This window comes from Typopeltis vanoorti, chromosome 11, assembly GCF_054136105.1.
Source record: "Typopeltis vanoorti isolate ZY-2024b chromosome 11, IOZ_Tvanoo_1.0, whole genome shotgun sequence".
Taxonomy (NCBI): domain Eukaryota; kingdom Metazoa; phylum Arthropoda; class Arachnida; order Uropygi; family Thelyphonidae; genus Typopeltis; species Typopeltis vanoorti.
Window position 1 is genome coordinate 87,833,403 of NC_143559.1, and position 27,632 is coordinate 87,861,034.

Sequence of the window (27,632 nt, forward strand, 5' to 3'; positions counted from 1 at the left end):
GGTATTCATTTTTTAATTGTTTCTTCTGGCCAAGTGTTAACTGATTTAAGTAGTTCAGTAATTTTCTTTTTGTTGCATTGCATTGGGTTGCAATTTACCATTTGGTAGGTGTTGTGGTCTGATACCAAATGGTTCATTTTTTCTATGTAGGTTGTCGGATTTAAAACAACAGTGGCATTCCCTTTATCTGCTTTTGTGATAATAATGTCACGGTTATTTTTTAGGGATTTGAGGGCCAGTTTTTCCACTTTGTTTAGGCTGCTGCTTAATTTTTTGGTTGAATTTAGTAAACAGGCAGTTTCCATCCGTATTTTGTCAGCTAAATTGGCAGGGAGGGATCTTAAACCTCTCTCGATACGATAGATTATATCTAGTTTATTTACTGACCTCAGAGCATAATTTAAACCTTTTTCCAGTAGCGAGAGTTCACCTTGGGTGAGGTTGTAATCTGACTGGTTGATAACCAGACAGTGGTTGGTCGCTCCTAACAGCGTTTGTGGGTGATTGGCTGCTCCTTTCGTTATGGCGTCATAATTGTCTTGTGCTGTCCTGTAGTTTTAATGCTTGAAACTTTGTTATTAATTGTTCTTTGTTTTTGAGTAATAGGTGTTTGGCCGAGTCGTCTGTGATTTTTGTCTAGAATATCCCAAATTTCAGGATTAACATAACTGGATAGCTCAAATTTTAGTTGTAACACTTTGGCTTGGGTAGATGCTAAGTTCTTTTGTGCTTCGTGGATCTGTTCTCTTCACAACGATTTTTCTAGCCTGGCATAGATACGGAGCGCTTTAGCTGATGTAAATTTCTTCTTTAGTTTAATGCAGTTGGGTATTAAGGTGCTGTCTCTACATCGTTTAAAAGGCTAGTCGATTAATTAGCATGGAACTACGTATCTTTAGCTTACTGTAGAGGCTGCACTGCTTGTGGGTCACATCTCCATGGATTATGAAGACTCTTTCTTTTTTTTTTGTTTTTAGTGGTATCCACAAAGATACCACAAATAACAAAAAAAGATTTCAAGAATGCTATTGCTATACCATATGTTAGAGGCATTTCAGAAAAAATAGACAGAACACTACACAAATACAACATCAAAACCACCTTTAAACCCTCAACAAAATTAAGACACCTACTCAGTTCTTCCAAGGATCCTCTGCCACACCTAGCCCACCCAGGGGGTTTACAAAATACATTGCACATGTAACATACCATACATAGGGGAAACAGGGCAAACCATCCTAATCAGGAAGGATGAACACAAACGACACATAAAATACCTCCATTTTGGAAAAACCGGCCTTTCTGACCACGCACTCCAAACATACCACATAATTGATTGGAAAGGTACCTAGTCCCTATACTGCACCAAAACCTGGTTCGAGTGGAAATTCAAGGAAGCATGTGAAATGCTCAAACATGATCCGAATTTGAATAAAAATGATAGTCTAACTATTCCAAAAATGTGGAGGACCCATCTGCAACCTTCATAGCAACCACAAAGAAAAATCTCAATACAAGAAGACTTGGTGAAGTGTTTTTTGTTTTTTTTCCTGAACATTCAATAGCAACCTGTACTGTACAAATCCAGAAGATAATCGCAATATAACAATAATAACTGTATAATTCCAGAAGAATCCTAGTACGTGAGGACTTTAGCAGAGTTTATTGTAGGTTTTTTTTTTATCACTAGAGGGCAGGCTAAGAAAGAAGATTAGTTAACAACGTAGATCTAATTTACCTGTATAGAGTGCAACAGCATGTAGCTTGGTTCTTATACACATGTATCTGTCTCATGATGACCTCAATACAGGGGTCGAAATGTCAAGTTATTATTTTATTATTAATCAGTAAAATAATCTTTTCAACACGTGTGTTTTGTGTCCCTAAATTCATAAATATGAATTATTGTCAATGATAGTGTGACACTATCATTATTGTCAATGATAGTGTCACAGATTTATAGGGAGATATTCAGCAATATGTAGAATGATGTGAATCCTAATGATGTGAATAAGTAAACAGCTGCTGATATTATGGCTCTTCCAGAGGATTTGAAAAAGCAGCTTTTTTGCATGGACAGTGGCAGGAGATTGGAATGCATTGCCTGAGAGGGCAGTGAAAGTACAGACAGTGAATGTGTTGAAGAAGGTGGTATAATAACACAAAGAAAGAGCAAAGAAAGAACTTCCTATGTTGAGTTGAGTCTTGTGACTCCATGGAGGTTCTGAATAATAATAATAGTCATTCGATGGGAAGAATGGCATCTGTTTTGGATTAAACAGTACATTTTGGTACTGTTTAATCCAAATTGTTGGTACCATCAGTGGGTTAAGAACTAAAAAAAAAAAATTAATATTTCATATAGTATATATTTCTACACAGTCTATAAACCTCACTATAGAGACCAAGTCACTTCATGCCTCCAATAAACATAGATGGCCATCTTCCATCTATAAAGACAATCACCAACATTCACATTCATGCCCATGATGGAATGTGAACCTGCAGCCTGCTGGTTACATCTACCGATCTGCTAGCTACTATAAAACTAACTGTTAGTCAAATTAGTAGATGTACATATCTGTAAACAATGAGCAAAAAACTCTATTCAATATGGGAAGTATTTCTCATAAAAAGGGATTTCTCATTACATCATTTCAGTTATTCTCGTAGGAAGGCTTATACATTGGTTATACATGATTATTAATTAACTTAAGGAATTCAAAAACGTACACTAGAATATAAATTAAATTAAACTTTAATATATATTTCCAATATTTTGGCAACGTCACATTGTCATCTTCAAAGGAACTTAAAATAAAGACACGTGCACGCAGGCACTACACACAGTAAATGAGGACAAAGCGAGGAAGCTATTGTTTCTCCTAAAAGTCCTGATAGTGCCCCCTAGTGGGCTATGTAGGTATTCTTGGCCATTGGGCTGAAGGTTTCCTGATGAACGTCTTCCAAATTTGGGGCAGTCTCATGCAACCAAATTTGTTGAGGTTTGGAATGTTTCTTATGGCTGAGGCTGATTCCATGAAAAGTCTTTCAAATTTGAACTTGCTACGGTGTATTATTATTATTATTATTATTTTCGGGCTACTCCAGGGAGTCCTTAAACTCATCGAGGGAGGCGCTTAACATCATGTCAAAACAACTATACGACATTCTCACAGTATCTATCATACCTTGCCTTGAACTCGCTCAGTGTCATAGCACCCACAACAGACTCTGGCAGCTGATTCCACTCATGTACCACTCTAAAAGTAAAGAACCCAGCTCTAACACCACTGCTAACCACACTCTTGCCCAGCTTCCATAGGTGTCCCCGAGTTCTCCCACCACCAGTCCTGATCTCAAAATTATCCTCTGAAATAATCTTATAGAATCCTTTTAGCAATTTGAATGTCTCAATCATATCTCCCCTTTTCTGCCTATCAACCAATTTATGCAACCCACAAATTTTTAACCTGTTCTCATATGGTTCATTCCATAGACCTGCTATCATCTTAGTCACTCGCCTCTGGATCCTCTCCACCTCCTCCCCATCAAGAAGGAACTGAGATGACCAAATCTGGGCACAGTAGTCAAGATGAGATCTTATCAAGGCTCGGTACAGAGGTACAATAACTTGCTTGTCTCTGCTCGTTAAGGTATTTTTCAACAACCAAGTGAGTTGATGAGCTGATTTAGCTACTTTCACCATGTGCCTCCTAAACTTCATCTCCCTATCCACCAACACTCCCAAGTCCCTGGCCTCTTCAATCTCTTGGAGTACAGTTACACCCATGTGGTATACTGTTGCTAATCTTTTCACCCCAAAATGCATAACCTTACATTTTGTCACATTAAATTGACATCCATTCTCCTTAGCCCAGAACTCCAATCTATCTAAGTCATCCTGCAAGACTTTGACATCTTCTGCATTCACTATCGCCCTCCCCAACTTTGCATCATCAGCGAACAAATGAACTGTTCCACTTAGATCCTTCCCTATATCGTTAATAAACAGATTAAACAGCAGTGGTCCAAGAACAGAACCCTGCGGCACCCCACTAGTCACAGGCCATCTTTTAGACTCCACTCCTGAATAAACCATTCTTTGATATCTCTTCAATCACCCATCTATCCATCTCACCAACCCTATATCCATTCCCATATGTTGTAGTTTACAGATTAGAATTCCGTGTGGTATCCTGTCAAATGCCTTTGCCAGGTCCAGCAGTATCACTGTAAACCCATTACCCTTATCCAGGTTCAGCCGTCACCTTGTTATAAAACATGAGCAAGTTACTGAGGCATGATCTACCCTTCACAAAGCAATGCTGTCCCCTGTACAGTATCTCATTTTCATCAATCCATTCCTGTATTTTTCCCTTGACTACTTTCTCCAAGACCTTGACAATGACTCCTGATATGCTGATCGGTCGGTAATTTGCAACCATAGTCTTGGATCCTCCTTTATGCAGTGAAACTATTTTCTCCTCTTTCCACACCTTCGGGACTAAACCGGACCCGAGACTCAGATTAAACAACATGGTAAAGGGCAGTGATAATTCCTTAGCCGCTTCATGCAAGACCCGTGCAGGTATACCATCCAATCCCACAGATGTATTCACATTAAGGTTCTGTAATAGACTATTCACCTCCACTTCATTCATCACAATTCCTGTATAAACTAATGGTTCCTTCATTTCTCCAATGTCACCACCTGGATGATATACTTTTGCAAAGTGCGCGCTCAGTAACTCCACTATATCGACTGATTCAGTGACCTCCTTACCATTGTCATTCCTTAAAATCATTTTGCCGTGTACAGTTTTTTTCTTGCTTGCAGCATATTGAAAGAACTGTTTGGGATTCTCTTTTTCTTGCATAGCTAGTTTCCTTTCATAATCCGCTTTTGCTTTTTTTTACCACACTCGTTACCCTTCTGGCCTGCAATTTATACCATTCGTGTGCCTGCGGGTCACCTCTTTCTTTAAATTCCCACCACAGTTGTTTCTTTTTTTGCAGCTCAAGCTTAATGGTGTTATTCATCCATTTAACCCCTACTTGTTTTACTATTCGGACCCTAGGTATACAATCAGCCATAACCTCCTGTAAATGTTCCTTGACCACTTCCTATGCTCTATCGACATCCAGCCCTTGCAGTTGTACATGCCATGGCACTGATCCAAGCAATCTCCTAAGCTTGTCATACTTTCTAGCATGGTAATTTCACATATACCATGTCTTAATCAAAAGCCACAAAAATTATTGTGGCTTTCTTCCACCATATTCTGTGGCGTGTATCCAGAGTCTGCAAGCACAGAGTGGCTATACTGGTGAAAATGGATGTAGTCCTTGTGTACTGAAATTCTGATATTCGCTGTCCTGCCTGTTTGGCCAAAGTGTAAGTTAAGACAGCTTACAGCTGCAAGGGACCTGGTATACACCAGGTAGGTCTAGGGGAAGTGGTTGGTCTTTGTTGGTTCTAGTAGCAAGGCTTATACGTTGGTCAGACATAACTAGTAATTAGTTTACGGAATTAACAACGTATATAAAGTATATTAATTAAAGGTAACTTTAATGAATAACTTCTATATTTCGGCAACGTCACATTGCCATCTTCAGGAACATAAAGATATGGTATGTGCACGCAGGCACTAACACAAAGCAAATGAGGAAGAAAGTAAGAAACTAATATTGTTCCTAAAGTCCTAATGATGCCCTCTGGCGGGTTAATTTGGTAGTCTTGGGCAGTTGGGCTGAAGTTCTCATAATGTAAGTCTCCCAAATTTGGGGTAGTTTCATGCACCCAAATTTGTTGAGGTTAGGAACGTTTTTTAGAGCTGCTGAAGATTCTTTGAATAATCTTTCGTATTTAAACTTGCTGCGATGAATTATTTTTGTTTTCTTCCAACGAATTTTATGGTGGGTATCTAAGGCATGGTCTGCCAGCCCAGAGCGGCTGTACTGGTGAAACTGGATGTAGTTTTTGTGTTCTGAAATCCTGATATTTGTTGTTCTGCCTGTTTGGCCAAAGTAGGACAATTTGCAGCTGCAAGGGACCTGGTATACACCAGGTAGGTCTAGGGGAAGTGGTTGGTCTTTGGTAGAGCAGATAAGGGATGCCAACTTTTTATATGGTCTGTAACAGGAAGTAAGGCCATATTTTTTGAGGATATTGGTTATTTTCTCAGAGGTGCCCTGGATGTAGGGGATGGTGATAGACTTGGTGTAATCTTTATTGTGGAGGGGGGAGGGGAGTTGTGGTTTACTGGTTTTAGAATTTTTTGGATTTTTTTGGGGTTATAGCCATTGGCTAAGAAAGTGTTGAGGATGTGGTTTAGTTCAGTAGTTAGGGCCTTGTCATCTGAGCAGATTAAATTTGCCCTGTTATATATAGTGTTTTTATAACCCCATATTGTTGTGAGGGGGGGGGGACTGCTGGTGAATGTATCTGCCAGTATGGGTGGGTTTTCTGTGAACAGAGAAAACCAAAGATCCATCAAGCTGGCAGGTGATTAAAGTGTCTAGGAAGGGGAGGGTGTTGTTTTCCTCTTTTTCTAAGGTGAACTGGACTCTGGGGTGTTGGTTGCTTAAGTGTGTTAGGAAGGAGTGGAGTGTGTCTGAGCGATGTGGTCAAATAGCAAACACATCATCCACATAACGAAGCCAAATAGTGGGTTTTTGTGGGGCAGAGTTTAAGGCTTTCTCTTCAAATGTCTCCATAAAGAAATTGGCCAAGGGTGGGGAAAGCAGTGAACCCATGGCTGTCCCCCCTCTATCTGTTTGTAGAACTTTCGCAACCTGCCTAACCATATCACCAACAACGTTAGACTGGATGTAGTCGGTGTTCTCACTAAAGCCAAACCTCCAAAAACGAATATGCAGCCCTACAAGAATTGAAAAACAACAAAAAAATAGTAATCACCAAGGTGGATAAGGGAAACGCCACTGTGGTGCTCAATCAAAAAGACTACAAAGGTAAGCTAACTGCTTTAGTACTAGACCGTACTACTTACCTTCCCATTGAATATAATCTGACCAGCTCTCAGATTAGAACTCTCCACAGACTCCTTAAGAAGGTCACTTCTGGGCCTGTGGAAGTCACCAACAAACTAAAACCTTATAACTCTAGGACCCCCCCCCCAATTATATGGACTCCCAAAAATACATAAACAAAATGTACCATTGCGTCCCATAGTGGATGGCATTGATTCCCCCACATATAAATTAGCCAAACATTTAGCCAAAATGCTCACACACTACACTGGCAACACACCATCACACATAAAAAACTCAGCCCACTTTAAATCCAGTATAGAAAACCTCACACTCCAACACATTGACATAATGGTCAGTTTTGAGTCTCTTCCCTATTCACTAATGTCCCACTCAAAGAAACCCTAGAGCTCATCCAAGCCAAGTTTCCTCCCGATATCTCAGCCCTATTTCAGTTCACAATGAACTCAGGCTATTTCGTTTGGCAAGGAAAGTTCTACAAACAGATAGAGGAGACAGCCATGGGTTCACCACTTTCCCCACCCTTGGCCAATTTCTTTATGGAGACATTTGAAGAGAAAGCCTTAAACTCTGCCCCACAAAAACCCACTAGTTGGCTTCATTATGTGGATGATGTGTTTGCTATTTGGCCACATGGCTCAGACACACTCCACTCCTTCCTAACACACTTAAACAACCAACACCCAGAGTCCAGTTCACCTTAGAAAAAGAGGAAAACAACACCCTCCCCCTTCTTAGACACTTTAATCGCCTGCCAGCTTGATGGATCTTTGGTTTTCTCTGTTCACAGAAAACCCACCCATACTGGCAGATACATTCACCAGCAGTCCCCCCCCCCCCTCACAACAATATCGGGTTATAAAAATATTATATAACAGGGCAAATTTAATCTGCTCAGATGACAAGGCCCTAACTACTGAACTAAACCACATCCTCAACACTTTCTTAGCCAATGGCTATAACCCCAAAAAAATCCAAAAAATTCTAAAACCAGTAAACCACAACTCCCCCCCCCCCTCCACAATAAAGATTACACCAAGTCTATCACCATCCTCTACATCCAGGGTACCTCTGAGAAAATAACCAATATCCTCAAAAAAATATGGCCTTACTTCCTGTTACAGACCATATAAAAAGTTGGCATCCCTTATCTGCTCTACCAAAGACCAACCACTTCCCCTAGACCTACCTGGTGTATACCAGGTCCCTTGCAGCTGCAAATTGTCCTACTTTGGCCAAACAGGCAGAACAACAAATATCAGGATTTCAGAACACAAAAACTACATCCAGTTTCACCAGTACAGCCGCTCTGGGCTGGCAGACCATGCCTTAGATACCCACCATAAAATTCGTTGGAAGAAAACAAAAATAATTCATCGCAGCAAGTTTAAATACGAAAGATTATTCAAAGAATCTTCAGCAGCTCTAAAAAACGTTCCTAACCTCAACAAATTTGGGTGCATGAAACTACCCCAAATTTGGGAGACTTACATTATGAGAACTTCAGCCCAACTGCCAAGACTACCAAATTAGCCCACCAGAGGGCACCATTAGGACTTTAGGAACAATATTAGTTTCTTACTTTCTTCCTCATTTGCTTTGTGTTAGTGCCTGCGTGCACATACCATATCTTTATGTTCCTGAAGATGGCAATGTGACGTTGTCGAAATATAGAAGTTATTCATTAAAGTTACCTTTAATTAATATACTTTATATACGTTGTTAATTCCGTAAACTAATTACCAGTTAGGTCTTTGTTGGAGCAGATAAGGGATGCCATTATTAGTTAAGAAGTAACCATTAGTACTCAATAAATCAGATTTTTAATGTTTCATTCTCACATGATGTATATATTTCTTTTATATTTCTTATCTCTTCAAAGATTTAGTAGCTAATAAAATTTGCTATAATATATATATTTTCCTAACTCACTAATATGTATTCTTACTTACCTGACCTCCATCATTCTGTCCCCATCCCCAGACCTTTCCAGTTAAATCAAGAGCAACAGTGAAATCTGCACCACATCCTATGGCAGTAACTGTTTTTTCATTTAATGGATGTAACAGAGATGGTACTTTCTGAAACAATTTTTTTTTTTATTGTTGTTTAATTTCATTACAGAATGATTATTTATTTAACATAACTGCAGCATTAAGTATTTCAAATTATTTTATATAAATAATAATTTAGTGTTGCTAGTCTCGCGAGTGAATTTAAAGGTATTTGAGATGTGTTAGGAAAAGCATTTCAAATAGTTTATAGTTCAAATAATTGTGCTTCATTTTTTTCCATGCCAGATACAAGTGTTCTTCAGTAGTGTTAGTTATAGTATTTTTGTTTGTGTTCCTATTGCTCTCCATTTTCTGCAAACATCAGTAATGGAGAAGACATCTGCAGCACAGAATGCTTCAGCATGAGGATTGAATTCTGCCCTAGATTTTTCTCAGTGGATGCATTAGGAGAATTGTTTTTGTATACACCAAAAAAATGTAAAAGATATATGGACTGTTAGGGTGAATGGAGAGAAGGAAAGTATTAATGTATTATTAATGTTTCAATTAACATACATTAATTGAAACATTAATGTATGTGAAAAGAGTAACAAGATAGGCCACAGTTGGGAGCTAACATTGCCAGTAGCAAAGAAATTGGATGACAGTGTTAGTAAAGATAACAATGGAAACAGAGTAGAAGAACTTAGGCGAGAGTTGAAAAAAATGAAAATTAAAATGAAGCACTGAAAGATGAGATTAAACATCTAAGGAAGCTGATGTAAATGAGAAGGAGGAAGTTAGTATCATGAAAAAATAATCAAAAAATAATACAATGATATATCATTGTATGGGAAATCAACCATTAGAGGTGTGATGAATAACAAAGTATTCATGACTTATTTTTCATGGTATTAACAATACCACACAATTTTATCAAAGAGATGTTTTATTAACTGCTTATATTTTGCTGATTTTCAACTCAGCATCATCAGAGCACAACACACTTGTACACGCGACAGTAAGTGAGTGAAACAATATATGCAACGGACAAAAGATCTAAAGCTCTATTTTTGGTGCCCTCTAACGAAAAAAAAAAAAAAAACCAGCTATGTGGGAGTTTCTCTTAGGATAGCAGTCTCCCAAATTTTTCGCAAATTAATGCAACCATACTAGTTAAGGTTGGTTGCATTAATTTGCGAAAAATTTGGGAGCCTGTTATCCTAAGAGAAACTCTTGCATAGCTATTTTTTTTTTTTTTTTTTTTTTTTTTTTTTGTTAGAGGGCGCCAAAAATAGGACTTTAGATCTTTTGTCCTTTGCAATTACTCACTTACTGTCACGTGTACAAGTGTGTTGTGCTCTGATGATGCTGAGTTGAAAATCAGCAAAATATAGGCAGTTAATAAAACATCTCTTTGATAAAAATGTGTGGTGTTGTTAATACCGTGAAAAATAAGTCATGAATAACCGCCAACACCTAAGCTTATCTGTTAGAATAACAAAGTACACAAAACATGCTTTCCTAGTGGAACATTGAAATGGATATAGATGATTTTCAGAGAAGAAAAGAGTGGGCATTAGAATTAATGGTAGTTGTGGGCATGAATGGCTTAGTTTTTGAAAAAAAAGAATGTCGACATTGAGAAAGTTTTTGCAGGAGATAAGGAATAACAATGCTGTTGGAAAAGTGATTGGTGCAGATATGATAATAGTGAGCTGAAAAAGAGAGAGCAGAGATAAAATAGCAAGATGGCTGCATTATGTGAGGCAAAGGGGTTTGAGTTTGTAAATTTGTGGAGTAAATTTGAAGGGAAGGTGGAATGGTGTAAGGCTGATGGATTGTGTTAAATTGTGAATGAAGAATTTTATGATTATTAATAATTCATTCATGATTTAACATGAATTGCATTTCCTGAGCTAAGTTTGCTCCTAAGTAAATTGTAATTTAAACACTTACTGTTATTTGTTCATTGAAATAATAATTGTAATTTTTTTTCAGTTATTTATCTTATATAAATTCTTTATATCAACTTGTAAATGTATCCTAAGCGAACTGTAATATATGCATTTTATTTGTTTTTACTGAAAGTGAAAGTATTTCTAAGGGACTCTGCTAATGTGATTTGATTGGATGCTGTCAGAAAACTAAGTTATTTTGAGATAGTGCGTGCCTTAGCGTTGGGAACTGTACAACGATCATGTGGGAATTTGGTTGTAAACTGAAAGAGCGAAGAAAAACAAGTTTGGCCGAAAAAGAGAGAGGATTTTTTATGAGATAGAGGAAGAAGGAACCAGCAGGAAAATGGAGAGAGTGTGTAGGAAGGTCGTGAGATGTGATCTAACCTGGGATCGTACGACGTAATAAAGATTTGGAAACTTGTTCCAAATTTGACGATGATGATGATAGTGAAATTGGAAGATTCAACTGTGAAATGTTGAGGCAAATTGGTTAGGCATGTAAAAAGAATGTGATTCTAATGGGAGACTTTAATTACAAGAATGTGGATTGGGAGGAGGAGATAACATATGGGAACAAAGAAAGTGAATTTGTTGAATTTCTGAGGGCTAAATATTTTAAGCATCATGTGATAGAAGCAACTAGCAGTTTGAGAGTGTTGGATTAGGTGATAACTTCACAAGATGTGGTTGTTAATGAGACATTAACACTACCTCTAGTTGGTGAGAATGATCATGAGTTATTTGTTTGGGAAGTGATGAAACAAGAATAGGTTACCACCAAAAAGAATACATGCAAAATTATAAGGTGGGTGATCATAGAAGCACTGTAGTCAACCAGCATCAATATGTTGGATAAATGAGCTGTGCAGAAAAGATGCTGACAATGCATGGGAATTCATAAGACAGCATCTCACATACCAATGTATGACTGCATACTAAGAGTTAAGTGAATAAATAGAGTAGGAGTGAAATCAAGCAAGTTGCAAAAGAAATGTTATGGAGGAGATAAGTGCAGGTTAGGAAGGTGATGAGCATGGTAAAGAAAGAAAAGGTACAGTATGAAAAGGTACAAAGGTACAAATTGGCTAGCCAGGCCAAGGATAATTGAAGGGAATTCTTCTGCTGTATGGCAGGAAAGAGGAAAAATAATTATTGCAGGTTGACACTATGGAGAGTCATGGTAGTAGAGTAACAATTGCAAAGGATATAATGGAATTATTAAACAAGCACTTCATCAATGTATATCAGTGTTTTTCAAACTTTTCTGGCCATGATCCACAAAAATACACCTTATAGTGTTATCTGGTAAACACACACACACAAATTATATATAAACAAGAGCATGCATACGCACACACTAAATGAAATAAAAATTTCAAAACAAAATGTGCCGTTACTACACTGCTAAGGATACAGAATTATTGAATGAACACGTCATCAGTGTATATCTTACTAGTGCAAATGATGCTGTGCAATATGTAAAAGGGAGACAAGTATTAGGAGAATTGGAAGTGAAAAAAATTAGAGGTGTATCAGGTGTTGATGGGTTAGATATTAATAAGGCTATGGGAATAGTTGACTATGCTCTTGACCTGGTTATTTAATGAAAGTCTTGCAGCAGGTAGGTTCCTAAAGAATGGAAAAAAAGACAAAATAGTACCAATCCACAAGCATTGTTCTAAGACAGAAGTTCCAATTATAGATAAGTCTATATATATCTGAGCTATAGCCAAGGAATTAGAGAGATTAATTAGGAGTAGAATACAGGACTGGGCTGATGGACATGGATTTGTTATGATGGTCAGTATGGATCAGTAAAGGGCAGGTTTTGTTTTAGTAATCTACTTGCATTTTATGATAAGGTAATGAGTGTGTTGGATAGGGAGATTCATATACAGTGATAAGTGATGTGATCTGTCTAATGCTTGAACTTTATGCATTAGACAGATCACATGACAATAAGTAGGTGTACAAGCTACAGGGATAGGGGATAATATATGATTAGGTGGAATGAAGATTGATTCTCTGAACACGAGCCTTCTACTGTTTAACTTCTTTGTAAATGATATTTCATTTGGATTGACTGGGGATCTTCAGTTGTTTGCTGATGATATAAGGATGGGGAGAATTATAAGTAGCAATGCTGATGTTACTTCCCTTTAGGAAGATTTGCATAGATTTTTGCTTGGACAAATGAGTGGGGGTCTAGTTTTAATATTAATAAGTGCAAGGTGTTGCATTTTGATGGTATTTTACATTTTGGACTGCAGAGATATAAGACTGTGTACTATACTACAAATGAAAGATGTCAAGAAATTATAACTTGTGTAAGAGTGTGGTGATGTTAAATGAACTTGATGTTGAATCATGTGCGAGACAAGAGTGCACATTAACTCCACTGTTATCCATCATCTATGTGGATCACATTATAAAGGAAAGTGCTAATATCATTTAGTATGAAAATTGGAGATGTTAATCTCAGCCCTTTATTTTGCAGATGACCTAAATAAATTTGGTACAAGTCAGATGGATTCCTTGACTAAATTTAATAACTGCTGTGATAAATTTCATATAAAATGAAACAATAAAAATAGGCAGAAACAAACTTGATTGCTATTGCAATCAAAGAAGGGAAGGAGTAGCGATAACATTTGACGCATAACATGAAGTTAATAAAATTCTTAATTGGAAGGTAATTTCAAGTAGCATTATATGGGCAAACTTCAAAGTAGAGAAATGGATGATGAAATGTATTTGTGCCTATGGTCCCTCAGAAGGTTTCCTAAGGAAGTGAATCATTAGAGCAGGCAGCCGGCATAAAGAAAGCAGGCCTTGTTGGAGATCTAAACAGCAGTGTAGGAAATAAATCCCAAAGGCATATAGAAACATTGTGGGCAAATTTGGAGTAAATGACAAGGTTAGGAATAATAAGTGCCTGCTAGATTTCTGCTCAGGATTGACTAGTCATTACTAACACCATTTTCCAACATAAAAATATGCATAAGTTCACATGAAAAGAAAATACAAGAAATGAGAAAAGCCTCATTGATTATGTCATTGTTGATAGTAATATATCCATGCCGCTTAGGATACCAGAGTATACAGAGGACTTAAAATTGTAAGTGAATTCTATTCAGTATCATCTTCACTTAGTGAAGATGATACTGAATAGAACAATGTGTAAGAAAGTTTTAAAAAAGAATTAAAGTTGAGCAGTTTTAACAGGTGGTAAACTGTAGATTCAACTATACAAACATTCCAGAAAAAATTAAACAGTTCAAAAACAAGAACAAAACCTTGGAGTCTCAGTGGCAACTCAGAAAACATTGATTGATCCAGCTAAGGAGGAATGTAGTAAAGTTGTTTTAAATGTGTAAAACAAGGTAAACAAAACTGCTTAGTTAGTTAGCTAAACAAAAGTCATGGAAAGACTTTGGTAAGAATATAGAAGATAAATATCAGGAAGGTAGAAAATGTTCTGGAGGCTATTGAAAAAACTTAGAAATACAGGAAAGAGTACTGTAAAAGGAATTGCAGATGATAAAGGTGACATGAAAACTGAAGATATTCTAGATGTATGGATAGTTGCTTTGAAAGAGTGTTAAACAAAATAAGAAATGAAAGAACAGCAGTAGAAAATATTCAAGAGTAAACACAAGTATATACCAACAGCTGAGGTAGAAAAAGGCCATCAGAAACCCAAAATGTGAAAAGGCAGCTGAAGCAAATAATATTTGACCAGAAATGCCCAAGTCTGGAGGATGAGGATGAGAGTTTTCAGTGGCTACACTGCATAATTCAGTGGGTCTGATCAGAAGGTTCCATTCTAAATGATTGGAGTAGATCTCTCATAGTTTTCATCAATAAAAAGAGGAATAAAACAATGCTCGAATTACAGAGGAATTCCTCTACTAGGTGTTCCAGGTAAGATTTATGCAAGCATACTTGAGAAGAAACAAACTGGATTCATGCCAAATAGTGGCTGCCAAGATCAGATTCTCACTTTATAACAAATAGTTGAGAAATAATGGGAATATAACAAGAATCTGTATCTAATGATTTATTTTTAATGGTATTAACAACACCAGCAATTTTATAAACAGATGTTTTATTAAGTTGCTTATATTTCACTGAATTTCAAATCAGCATCATCAGAGCACAACACAATGTATACGCGACGGTGAGTAAGTGAAACAATACAACTGTAATGGACAAAAGATCTAAAGTCCTATTTTGGCACCCTCTTGTAACAACATTAGAGGGTGCCAAAATAGGATTTGAGATCTTTTGTTCATTACAATTGCATTGTTTCACTTACTCACTGTCGCATATACATTGTGTTGTGCTCTGATGATGCTGATTTGAAATTCAGTGAAATATAAGCAAGTTAATAAAACATCTGTTTATAAAATAATCTGTACCAAAGTTTTATAGATATGTAAAAAGCATATGACAATATGCCCAGTGAAAAGCTTTTCAAAATGTTACAATCATATTGGGTAAATAGAACATTATACAGAGCAATACATAGTCTACATATAAGTCAATACTAAAAACAGACGTAATAACCACAGTAATGACTATTTAATTCGTAAATATTTCATCCCAAGTATCTTGGGACATCATCAGTATAGTAGTTTAAACAATACTAGAAATAACATACAGTTAGGGCGCATAATTACAATAGAATCTCAATATGCGTGCAGTAACGTGTTATAGAAGTAAATTAAATATAACTGAAAAAAAAATAAAAATAAAAATAAAAATAAAATAAACTAAAATAAAATATATATAAAGATTATTTTACACAATTCTTTATGAAAATTTCCCATACTTAAGGAATAGTAAGAACATCGTTGCGGTTTATTTGGTCTGTGTAGTAGGGCTTCAGCGCTTTCTTTATATAAATGTTCATATTTATATAAAGATCTGTGTAAAAGTTTCGACTTCTCCCAATGGATCCTATGGTTTGGATTTTAAACTGTGTTGGGAGAGACCAGATTTCTGCGGTTTGAAAAGACAAATGTGGTCTTGATGTTCCGAGATGCGTTTCTGAACAGACCTACCTGTATGTCCATCGCCACGTCTGTCTATCACAAGCCTACATTTTCAGGTCGCTACATTCACGATTCTTCCGCTCATCATCCATCTCAGAAATTTGGCATCATTAATCACTAGTTTCCAGAGCACACAAATTCTGCTCTTCTGAAGATTCTCTAAACCAAGAACTAGAAATGATGAAAAATACAGCTATACTAAATATATATAATCTTAAAACAACTCAAAAAATCATCAGTCACCTTCCCACATATCAACCCAGACAAGAAGAAGTCCATAGGATTCCCATACCTTACGTCAAAGGAATCTCCAAACGTCTTTCAAAAATTATGAAGAAATACAATTTTGCCACTATTTACAAATCTATCAACCAAATCTATAACTTGTTACCTTCTCCTAAGGACAAACTCTCACCTCTGATGTTACCTGGCGTTTATGAGATCCCATGCTCCTGCAAATTGTCTTACTTTGGTCAGACAGGTAGGTCTGTTCAGAAACGCATCTCGGAACATCAAGACCACATTCGTCTTTTCAAACCGCAGAAATCTGGTCTCTCCGAACACGGAGTTGAAAATCCAAACCATAGGATCCATTGGGAGAAGTCAAAACTTTTACACAGATCTTTATATAAATATGAACATTTATATAAAGAAAGTGCTGAAGCCCTACTACACAGACCAAATATAAACTGCAACGATGTTCTTACTATTCCTAAAGTATGGGAAATTGTCATACAAAATTGTGTAAAATAATCTTTATATATATATTTTATTTTATTTTTATTTTTTTCAGTTATATTTAATTTACTTCTATAACACGTTACTGCACGCATAATGAATTTCCATTGTAATCTTGCGCCCTAACAATGTTATTCCTAGTATTGTTTAAACCATGTACTGATGATGTCCATAGTATTTTCGTAAAAAAAATATTTACGAATTAAATAGTCATTACTGTGGTTATTACATGTGTTTTTAGTGACCACAGGTTTTGTTATATAAAAATATAAGTCAATAGTTAGAATTGAAAGAATAAAGGAAGAAGGTTTGATGTAAAATCAGGTACAAAAGAAGGGTGCATACTATCTCCACCCTTTTTCATCAATTATATAGATTGCATTATGAAAGAAAGTGACATTAAACCTGATATTAGAATTGGAGACATCAAATTTTGCTCTTTGCTTTATGCAGATGATATTGTACTAAACATATCCAGTACAAGTCTCCAAGATTCTCTAACTAAATTGAATAACAGCTGTAACAATTTGGAATAAAAATCAGCAATAAAAAGACCAAATCTATGAAATTAGGTAGGAACACAGAAAACTTCAGCTGCATTCTCAATGGAGAACTTAAATATTTCAGCTATTTAGGCACAGTTTTTAGTGTAGAAGGCAAAATTAAATATGGAAGTAGACAACAGAATAAGCAAAGCTGGTATGATGGGGGAGTCAGTTGAATAAATTTATATGGAATAAGAGAGAAATCAGCCAAAACACTCAACTAGCAGAATGCAAGGGAGTGTTTAAACTAATTTTAAATTAGTTTGAACACTCCCGAAAAAGATCCAGAGGCAGACCAAGCTCTAGGTAGATGGATTCAATCAGCACTGTCAAAGTATCCTGTATACGCCTGGAGGGTACACATCAGGAAATTGATAATGATGAGTGCAGACTAGCTAAACAGCCTGTATCTGAGCCTCACCAACAGAGAGTTCTTCTATCACTGTAACTGGAATAACTGTTCTATTAATGGAACATCGAGCATTAATCACATAAAATTTCAAGCCTCAGCCATATCTTCATATAGTTTATGCTTGAAATTATCAAGCACTTGATGAGAACCAGTATATCACATTCAACAAAAGTTTTAATGAATCCTACCTGCTCTCTTCGTGTACCATTTCCCAGTTGGCCATCCATATTCCTACCCCAACTATAGAGCTCTCCATTCTCTGTTACCAGAGCACTATGGTGACTACCACAGGCAACCTAATATTGAGGGAGCCACAGTTAGGCACAATTTTAAGCATAATTTTCAAGATGAGAAACAAAGGTCCACAAAAACTAAAGAGATGATTTTTAATAATCATGATAATTAAAAATTATTAAAGATAACTGTTTCCACATGCATTTGGTAATACAATTTAAGTACCCATTAACTACTTTGTTTCATTCACCTATTTGTACCATTATACCAGTGATACTCTACATAATTTGATGGAAATTGACATTGGGGTTATTTACTAAAATGTTAAGTAATTTCAGTTTTATATAAATTAAAAAAAAAAAAGTTTAGCATCTTCTTCTTCAAGCATCTTTGAGTACTTATATTACACAAAGTAATAAGAAATTAAAGTTTGGAATATTGTGTTTGGTTTGATTTGTTTGGATGAACTAGTTGTTAAGGGAAATTTATTTTGTTCAATGTTGCCACCATTGTGTGTTTGGTTCATTTTTCATTTTCAGTTTATTATTAGATTAAAGTAAAGAGTGAAGAAGATAGACTCATGAACATGGCACCCATACAGAGAGCAACCAGTCTCCTTGCCATTCCATGACCTCAACAGGCCTTTCACATACCACTAGGAGTTCTGAACTAGGAGTCCCTCACCAGGTACAACCTGGCAGAATATCTGGCAGCAGAATTATGCTCCTGTCTTGCTACTGACTGATTAAGGGGCCTGTATACTATCTGGCAGCCAGCATACATCATGACTGTTTTTAACTGATGTACACTCGAAACAGACGAGAGTTTGGGTCTCTAAGTATGTTTAACTCTTGAAGAATATCACTCACATTGCATGAAGAAGAGAGGGGGGGGGGGGGAGGCCAAGCATAATACTCGCCACTTCAGGCTTCCAATAAGCAGGGTGGTGTTTCACCAGGTGATGAGGATTATCTACCACATAGTGGTCTAGTTGGAATTTCCTCCAACTAGGAAGATATCCTAGTAGATAACACTGTTTACAGTTGTTATTACTATATGGGGTTCATGAAGGCACAAGACTCATCACAGGAGACCCACACTATTCATTATTCACATAATACCTATCATACTACTCCTCAAACACATTTGCCGTCGGCGAGTTCACAACCACTTCTGGCAATTTGTTATACTTATTCACCACTTTCCAAGCAAAGAACCTGGTTGTCAGCACACACTTACTAACCACACTTACACAACTTTCAGCAGTGAACCCCTGTTCTTCCAAATATGCTTTGTGTTGAAAATATTCTTTTGTGTCAATCTTATGGAATTCCTTTAGTAAATTATAACTTTTGATGTCCTGTCAACTCATCCTACCAACTAAATTCTTTAACCCACACACCTTTAATTTAACATCAGAGAGAGAGAGAGAGCATTCCCACAAATCTGACACCAGCTTGGTCATTCATCTCTGAATCCTCTCCATCACATCTTGATCCCCAAGAAACACAGATTACCAAATCTGTGCGCAGTAGTCAAGATGCAGCCATAGCTTTATAAAAAAGCAATAGTAACCTCCCTATCTTTACTTGTCAATGTGTTCTTCAACATCCAAATAATCCTTTGTGTTATTTTGCCAACTTTTGCAGTATGTCCTCAAAACTTCAAATCTCTGTCCACCATCAACCCCAGATTTCTAGCCTGATCAATTTCCTGCAATCCAGTACCATACAATCAATATGATGCAAAGTATGCCATCTTTCCATCCTGAAGTGCATTTTACATTTTGCAATATTAAATCATTAATTCACTGACAATAATCACTGTCATTTTCCCAAACTGCCAATTTATTCATTCTGCAGGATATCTACATCACATTTATCAACTATTCTATTCCCAGTTTTTCATCATCATCAAACTAAAGATCCTCCCTTAAATATTTCTCTATATCATTAATATGCATTTAAATTGGTGGCCCTAATATGGAGCCCAAGGGCACTCCACTCATCACCTTCATTCACTTTGATTCCACTCCACCATACACCACCCTGAGTCTGTCATCCACCTCAATCCATGTACACCAACCCCATATCTATTCCCATTTGCTCCAACTAATGTAATAGTTTTCCTTGCAGTATTCTGTTAAATGCCTTTGCAAAGTCCAGCAGAATTATGGTGTAATTATTTCCTTTATCCAGTTCTGTTTTTACTTTATTATATAAAATATGAATAAATTACAAAAGCAGGACCTACCATTTATACAAAGCTATGCTTTCCCCTACAGAGTATCATAATATGATGACAAATTATTACCTCCTTCTTTGCTACAACATTGCATCTCATGCTTCCTGTTATCTTCAACCAGAAAGACTGAGAAGAATCTTGAAAAACTTAGATATGCAACAAAGACAGTCAGGCCTGATGAAATCCAACCTGCTTTACTCAAGAGATGTGCTCCTGAACTAATATCTGTGTTATTATGGTTTGCATCTGAATGGATTTGGTGTGCAGAGACTGGAAAAGTGTTGTTGAATGAAGTGAATGTGGATGTGCAGAATCAGGGAAACTAGAGTTATTAAGGGGGGGGGGAGTAGATATGCATTCTTCAGGGAGGCAGTTGAGTGTATGAATGTGTATAATATGCCTGAGCTAGAATGAAGGACAACAAATCAGAATGGGATAGTTAGTATAAGGCATCAAGATGGGGGGGGGGACTAACAGGCTTCTGCATTTCATGTATACTAATGCTAGGAGTATGAGGAACAAAGAAGGAAGAATTTTTGGCCTTAGTTGGCTCTTCATGGCCACAGGTTATTGGCATTAGTAAGACAAGGCTGACAGAAGATGATATAGCTAGTGGGATAGAATGTGTATTCAGAAGAAACAGAGAGAATAAAATGGGGGGGAGGAGTGTTATTGATGATAGCTGATGAACTGCAGCCAAGGAGAATAGAAGTTGAACTGCAGGATAGAGAAAAGAGCACATTTGAGGCTATTTGGTGTGAGATTGAGACTAGCAGAACAAAACATACAGTTGGGTGCTGCTATAGACCAGGTGATGGAATAGATGGTGGAGATAGTATGCATAGGCAAATTGATGAAATGAGTGGAAGGAGGGTAATTATTATGGGGGATTTCAACTATGGTAACATTGATTGGAAGTAGGAGAGGACACATGGGAGGAAGGAATTCGATTTTATGCAGTTATTAAGGGATAACTATTTGCAACACCATGTAATGGAAAACACTAGGGGTTCGAGAGTGACTGCATCTGAGAATCTGACTGTGATGAATATGACCATGTTGTCACCAATTGGTGAGAGTGATCATAGGGTCTTGACCTGGGAGGTGGCTAAATGTGTGGAATTTTCAATTAAGACAGGGTGCATGTGGAATTACCGGGCTGGTAAGTATGACAAGCTTAGGAGATTGCTTGGTTCAGCGCCATGGCATGTAAAACTGCAAGGGCTGGATGTTGACAGTACATGGGAGATGGTTAAGGAGTGTTTTGCAGGAGATAATGGCTGGCTGTATACCTAGAGTCCGAATAGTAAATCAAGCAGGGGTTAAATGGATGAATAATAACACCATTAAGCTTGAGCTGCAAAAAAAGAAACAACTATGGAGATTATTTAAGGAGAAAGGTGACCTGCAGGCATATGAATGGTATAAAGCGCAGGCCAGAAGGGTAACGAGTGTGGTAAAAAAAGCAAAAGCGGATTATGAAAGGGAATTAGCCATGCAAACTAAAGAGAATCTGAAATAATTTTTTAATATGGCAGAATGATTTTAAAGAATGCTGATGGTAGGGAGGTAAACAAATCAGTTGATATAGTGGAATTACTGAGCAAGCACTTTGCAGGAGTATATCATCCAGTTGGTGATATTGCAGGAATGAAGGAACCAACAGCTTATACGGGAATTGTGGTAAATGAAGTGGAGGTGAATACTTTATTACAAAATCATAACGTGAATACACATATGGGATTGGATGGTATACCAGCTTGTGTTGTATGTGAAGTGGCTAAAGAATTGTCAGTGCCCTTGATCATTTTGTTTAATTTGGGTCTGGGTTAGTCCTGAGGGGGGGGGGGGAAATAGATCCACTGCATAAAGGAGGTTCCAAGACTACTGTTGCAAATTAACGACCGATCAGCATCTCCGGAGTCATTGTCAAGGTCTTGTAGAAAGTAGTCAAGAGGAAAATACAGGAATGGATAGATGAAAATGGGATATTGAATGGGGGATAGCATGGTTTTGTGAAGGTAGATCATGCCTCAGTAATTTGCTCACGTTTTATAACACAATGACGGCTGAACTGGATAAGGGTAATGGGTTTACAGTGATTCTGCTGGACCTTGCTAAGGCCTTTGACAAGATACAACATGGAATTCTAACCAGTAAACTGCAACATATGGGGATGGATATAGGGTTGGTGAGATGTATAGTTGGGTGGTGGATGGAGAGATTTCAGAGAGTAGTTTATTCAGGAGTAGAGTCCAAAAAACGGCCTGTGACTAGTGGTGTGCTGCAGGAGTCTGTTCTTGGACCACTGCTATTTAAGGAAAGTTTCTGAGAGGAACTGTTCATTTGTTTGCTGATGATGCAAAGTTTGGTAGAGCAATAATGAATGCACATGATGTCAAAATTTTGCAGGATGATTTGGATAGTTTAACCTTCCTACCGGCTAGGACGTCTATAGACGTCCAACTTAATCTGGATAAGATTCAGCCCACCTGTTTAAAGAACCTGGATAAGAAGTGCAATTTGACTGTCATGTCCATTAGAAGGTGTGATAAACCCTCACGCTGAAGAGAAAGGTTAATCGGATTATCTGCCGTTCGTAGCTGCCTCTCAGTTGCCTATAACAAGAAACGGACTTTCTTGTTCCATGCTGGTGAACTGGATTTTAGTTATATATGATAGACTAAAAATAGAGAAATTATTTATATTTTTGTTTTCTCTTTTTATTCTACAATACAATTTTAATTTCTGGACAAAATAAAGGTCTTGCATAATTTCTTCACTTAACCAATTTAATTTTTTTTTTTTTTTATTTGCGCTAATTTTTTCCTAATCGCTACTAGACAAAAGATTTTTCTTTGTTCTCGAAGAAATTAATTCACGATAATTATTTGGAATATTCTTTTAAAAAAAGAAAAGAAAACCGGATGCCGACGTTCCAAGTTATATTAATTTTATTTTTGTACAAAACCATCGAAATCGAATAATACTTAACAGATTTCCTTTAGGACACGCTTGAGCAACTTTGCTTTATAGAGAATAACATGAAATTCTTTAATCATATTACTAAATTTTTTCTTCATGTTGTATAGTAATCTGTACTTTCACTTTCTTGGTTTCCTTGTATAATTGGTCATTACAAAATGAAATTAACAGTTATGATTTAAATTTATATTTGCTGCATAATTCAGATATTTTATTCTCCAATTTTTAAAGTAAGCGATACATTTGCTTATTTTTATCATTCAAAATATGTATATCAAATGTGAAATTTCATTTCCATATTTTTACAATAGAATTGAACTTTATTTCGCCTCTGATAGTTTTAACCCCCCCCCCCCGTTGCATTACTATCACACACCCGAAAACTGTTATGAAACATAGGTACAGTTTTTATTTAATTCGTTATTTTTCTCTAGTAATTGTTCCACATAACTTTAATTTTTCGATACTGAAACTATGTGGTGATTATTATAAATTAGCAAATTATAAATCAGACAATATACATATTTCCTGATTATTATAAATCAGGAAATTATGTGATATTCGGATACAGGTGAAATTAATATTTAAAATCACTGTCATCCTTTAAATGCAATATCAGAATAAAGAAAGTGAAAAACCCGAAGTTTCGAAATACATTTCGAAAGCCTGCTCTCGAAATGTATTGGTCTACAGACTGGATTCTGAACACGCCAATGTTTCGTGATGTTATGACTGAAAAACAATTCAGTCTCATCATGAAGTATTTGCATTTTCAGAATAATGAGGAATACGATCAGGCAACACATCCTTGCCCAGTCCTCAACAAAATTTATGATTTTCTGATGAAAATCCGTCAAAAATGTAGATCACTCTACATTCCTGAGAGAGACTTGAGTATCGATGAAAGCCTTATGCCATTCAAAGGTGGACTGAAATGTAAGCAGTATATTCCCAAAAAGAAAGCGAAGTATGGAGTAAAATTTTTTATGCTTTGCGAATCGGAAAGTGGATATCTTTGGGATTTCAAACCTTATACGGGAAAGCAAACTGTAATCGAGCACGATAAATATTCGGATCTCCCCTTGTCGATGCGTGCAGTAATGCAGTTACTAGACCCTTTACTGGGGAAAGGTTACTGCATTATAATGGATAATTACTATATATGTGTCCTGAACTCGCTGATTTGCTTTTACAGCATCTTACAGATAGTTATGGTACTGTAAATGCAAAAAGGCGAGATATGTCTCCAGATCTGGCTTCAGGAAAGCTATCGAAGGGGGAAATCCGAACTTATCAGCGAGGGAAAGTCTTTACACTACGTTGGAAAGACAAAAAAGATGTTTTTCTGCTATCTTCCCTGCACAATCCATCAGCGGAATCCGTGGAGAAGCATGGTTTGAAGAAAGAAAAACCCATTGCTGTGTGTGCATACAACGACACTATGGGTTGAGTCGACAGGTGCGATCAGCTATCATTCTACTCTGTAATGAGGAAACAGCATAAAAAATATTACAAAAAAGTGTTTGGACATGTTATTTGAATTTTGAAGTGTTTGGATTTTGTTATTTGGAACAGTTTCCTCCTGTACAAGAAAAAATGTTTGTCTACCATAACATATCTAGAATACAGAATAGAAATTGCGAAAGCATTGCTGCATGCACATGCACCTTCTTCAGCAAGCAGAAAAACAGGAAATCCTGTCAGACATCTGAGGTTGAACGCTGCTAACTCCAACCATTATCCCGAAAATCTACCACCAACGGCTAATAAAAAAAAACCTCCACGCAAATATTATGTATGTAATAAAAAAAATATCAGAAAGGAAACAAAAATCTGGTGCCCTGAGTGTAAAACTGCTTTGTGTGTTTACCCTTGCTTCAAGGTGTTCCACGCTGTTCAAGAATTTTAAATTCTGAACAGTATGAAATAAAAAATTTTTGTTTTCATGCTGTTCAAGAATTTTAAATTCTGAACAGTATGAAATAAAAAATGTTTGTTTTCAAGGCCATCAAAACAGTCCTTTTCAGGACTACAAATATTGATAGAGGGATACCCGAATGCACTGTTTCTTTTTCATCTTGAAGGCTAATTTTTAAGTTCTTTTTATGACACAGAGAAACTGGAAAGAGTATTCCAGGTAAAGTATTTCATCAAAACAATAAAAAATAATGAAATAAAATCTACCCTATATATATATATAAAATGATAAGCTTTTTTATGTCATGTTTATCGAAACGTTTTGAAACTCAGGGGCTACTCTGAGTGTCGAGTCTTCAAAATTCGAGTCATCAGAATTCAGGGGCTGAACCCCCTTTCGAGTTATCACAATTGAAGGAGAACTGGTCTACCATACCGGAACACGGGGGGTTGGGCATAGCCCCCCCCCCCCCTAGTTAATAAATGAAATATATAAATAATAACGGGAACATTTTCACCTTGCCAACACTCAACATTGATGTGATATGGGTTCCAAATTTCTTGTTTCGGAGATATATATATATTACAAAGTTTTGTAATAAAAATTTCTGCTACAATGAAGTTTGGCAGAATCAACAATATTATTACCACCTTATTTCTGTTTCTCGTGTGGGAGAAAAACGGTAAAATGTCACTCTTATAATTATATGAGATGTTATAATGGCAAAAATAGTAAGAAAAAAGTCATTTGCAGTTTCTTTTCAAAACACAAAGAAAGAACATTGTAAATTCAGCCAGTGGAAAAGAAAATACTACATATTTTTCTCCTGTTATCTGATTTTTTTTCTTATAGTTCAAAGAAGAAATCACTGCATATAACATGAAGTCTGCAGGAGGGAAAAAAATCTGGAAATTGGTTACATTATAACGAATAGAGAAATCATGTCAGAAAAATTATTCACGTATGATTCTAATCTCAGCAGACATAACATTTTCTTCTAGATTAGATATCTAAAGTAACTGAACCTTTGCTACTATTTTACACTAAAATGAATGGGTATGTTCCCCAAGTGATTTACGTTTGTAACAGCTGTCTTGCGAACGATTTATGAAATAAATTATCTGAAATATCCGCAGATTGCTTAGGTCTATATCCCCCCCCCCCAAAAAAAAGATTATGAAACGCATATGCACCTTTTCTTTGAAAATAATTCAAATCCTCTTTTTCAAGATAATTGTATGATTTAATTTCTAATTTTTGATAATAAAAGTGAAACTGATCATTATAAATTAAGCAATTCAGTATTTCTGTTAGAATATAGGAAATCAACAATCGAAAAGGAAACAAGGCATTCTTGACATATTCTGCACTACAGCCTGGGGCATTTTAGTATTCTCCCCTTTCTTCTCAATAGCACTGAGAGTAATAAGCCTTCAAATTTTCCTCCAGCTAAGAGGATATTACCAAGTATTTAGAAGACGTAGATTATTTCAGAAATAGCTTCCAGCAGCAGAAGTAATATTTAGATTTTTTTAAAGAAAAACAAACAAAAATAATACTACTGAACTTTCTTTTGTGTGGTATGCATATAAACAATTTTGCATGGTGAAAATATAGCATATTATTTCTAAAATTTCACATAATTTCAGCGGGCAGTAGAACAGCTGGTTTTAGATTGCAAATAAATAGAACAGATTTAGAAGCTTCACGATACAATCTGATTGCCGTATAGCTTTTGTCAAAATGGTAAAATGAAGTAATTGATTTTGAATGCTGTCTAGAAAAGCATTCAAACCTGTGAGTTCTAGGAGAGGATAAGGGGGGGAAGCATTAGAAAATCTTCAAAATGAAAAAGAATTTTGAATCATTCCGTATATGATATTTTCCCCATTATATTTTCAACATATCTACGAGGATGTGCACTAGATATTATCGTAATATGCATAATACAAATAAATAAATAAATAAATGACGAAGGCGAAGAATCACTGCTAAAATATCATTGGATATAAATTTTTGATACCAAAAAGACACACGATCGGAAACCGAGTAATGCAATGTAGCATTTTAACATTTTTTTTTATTTTGTCTTTATGAATAACAAAAAATCGTTTCTAAAACTGAAATGTGATTATCCATATAATGCTATTTCGCTAGAAACGAAAGAAAAAGGACATATTTATTTCAATAAATATTGTTTAAAAATATAAATATTTGACATAATATTTTCAAAGCAAACATTTGAAAATTCTGTATTCGAAAAAAAATTATTCAATTATTATACGTAAAGTGAAAGATCAATCAGTGCAACTCTTCCGGTGCACTGATTTGTAGAATTACAAAGTATTTATAAGACGTAGATTATTTCAGAAATAGCTTCCAACAGCAGAAGAAGTAATATTTAGATTTTTTTAAAAGAAAAACAAACACAAATAATACTACTGAACTTTCTTTTGTGTGGTATGCATATAAACAATTTTGCATGGTGAAAATATAGCATATTATTTCTAAAATTTCACATAATTTAAGC

At 36.1% G+C, this 27,632-nt stretch overlaps 1 protein-coding gene across 2 annotated transcripts in view; it reads right to left on the minus strand.

Annotated features, from left to right (window-relative positions):
- The window catches only part of LOC150101832 (uncharacterized), a 572,233-nt gene that overhangs the window by 127,761 nt on the left and 416,840 nt on the right, over positions 1-27,632 (minus strand). For both annotated transcript variants that reach the window (XM_090400015.1, XM_090400014.1), the window contains exons 18-19: positions 17,910-18,017; positions 8,967-9,095 (exon numbers count right to left, since the gene is read on the minus strand). In XM_090400015.1, the coding sequence (XP_090256141.1) occupies positions 8,967-9,095; positions 17,910-18,017 (237 nt within the window). The remainder of the gene's footprint in view (positions 1-8,966; positions 9,096-17,909; positions 18,018-27,632) is intronic.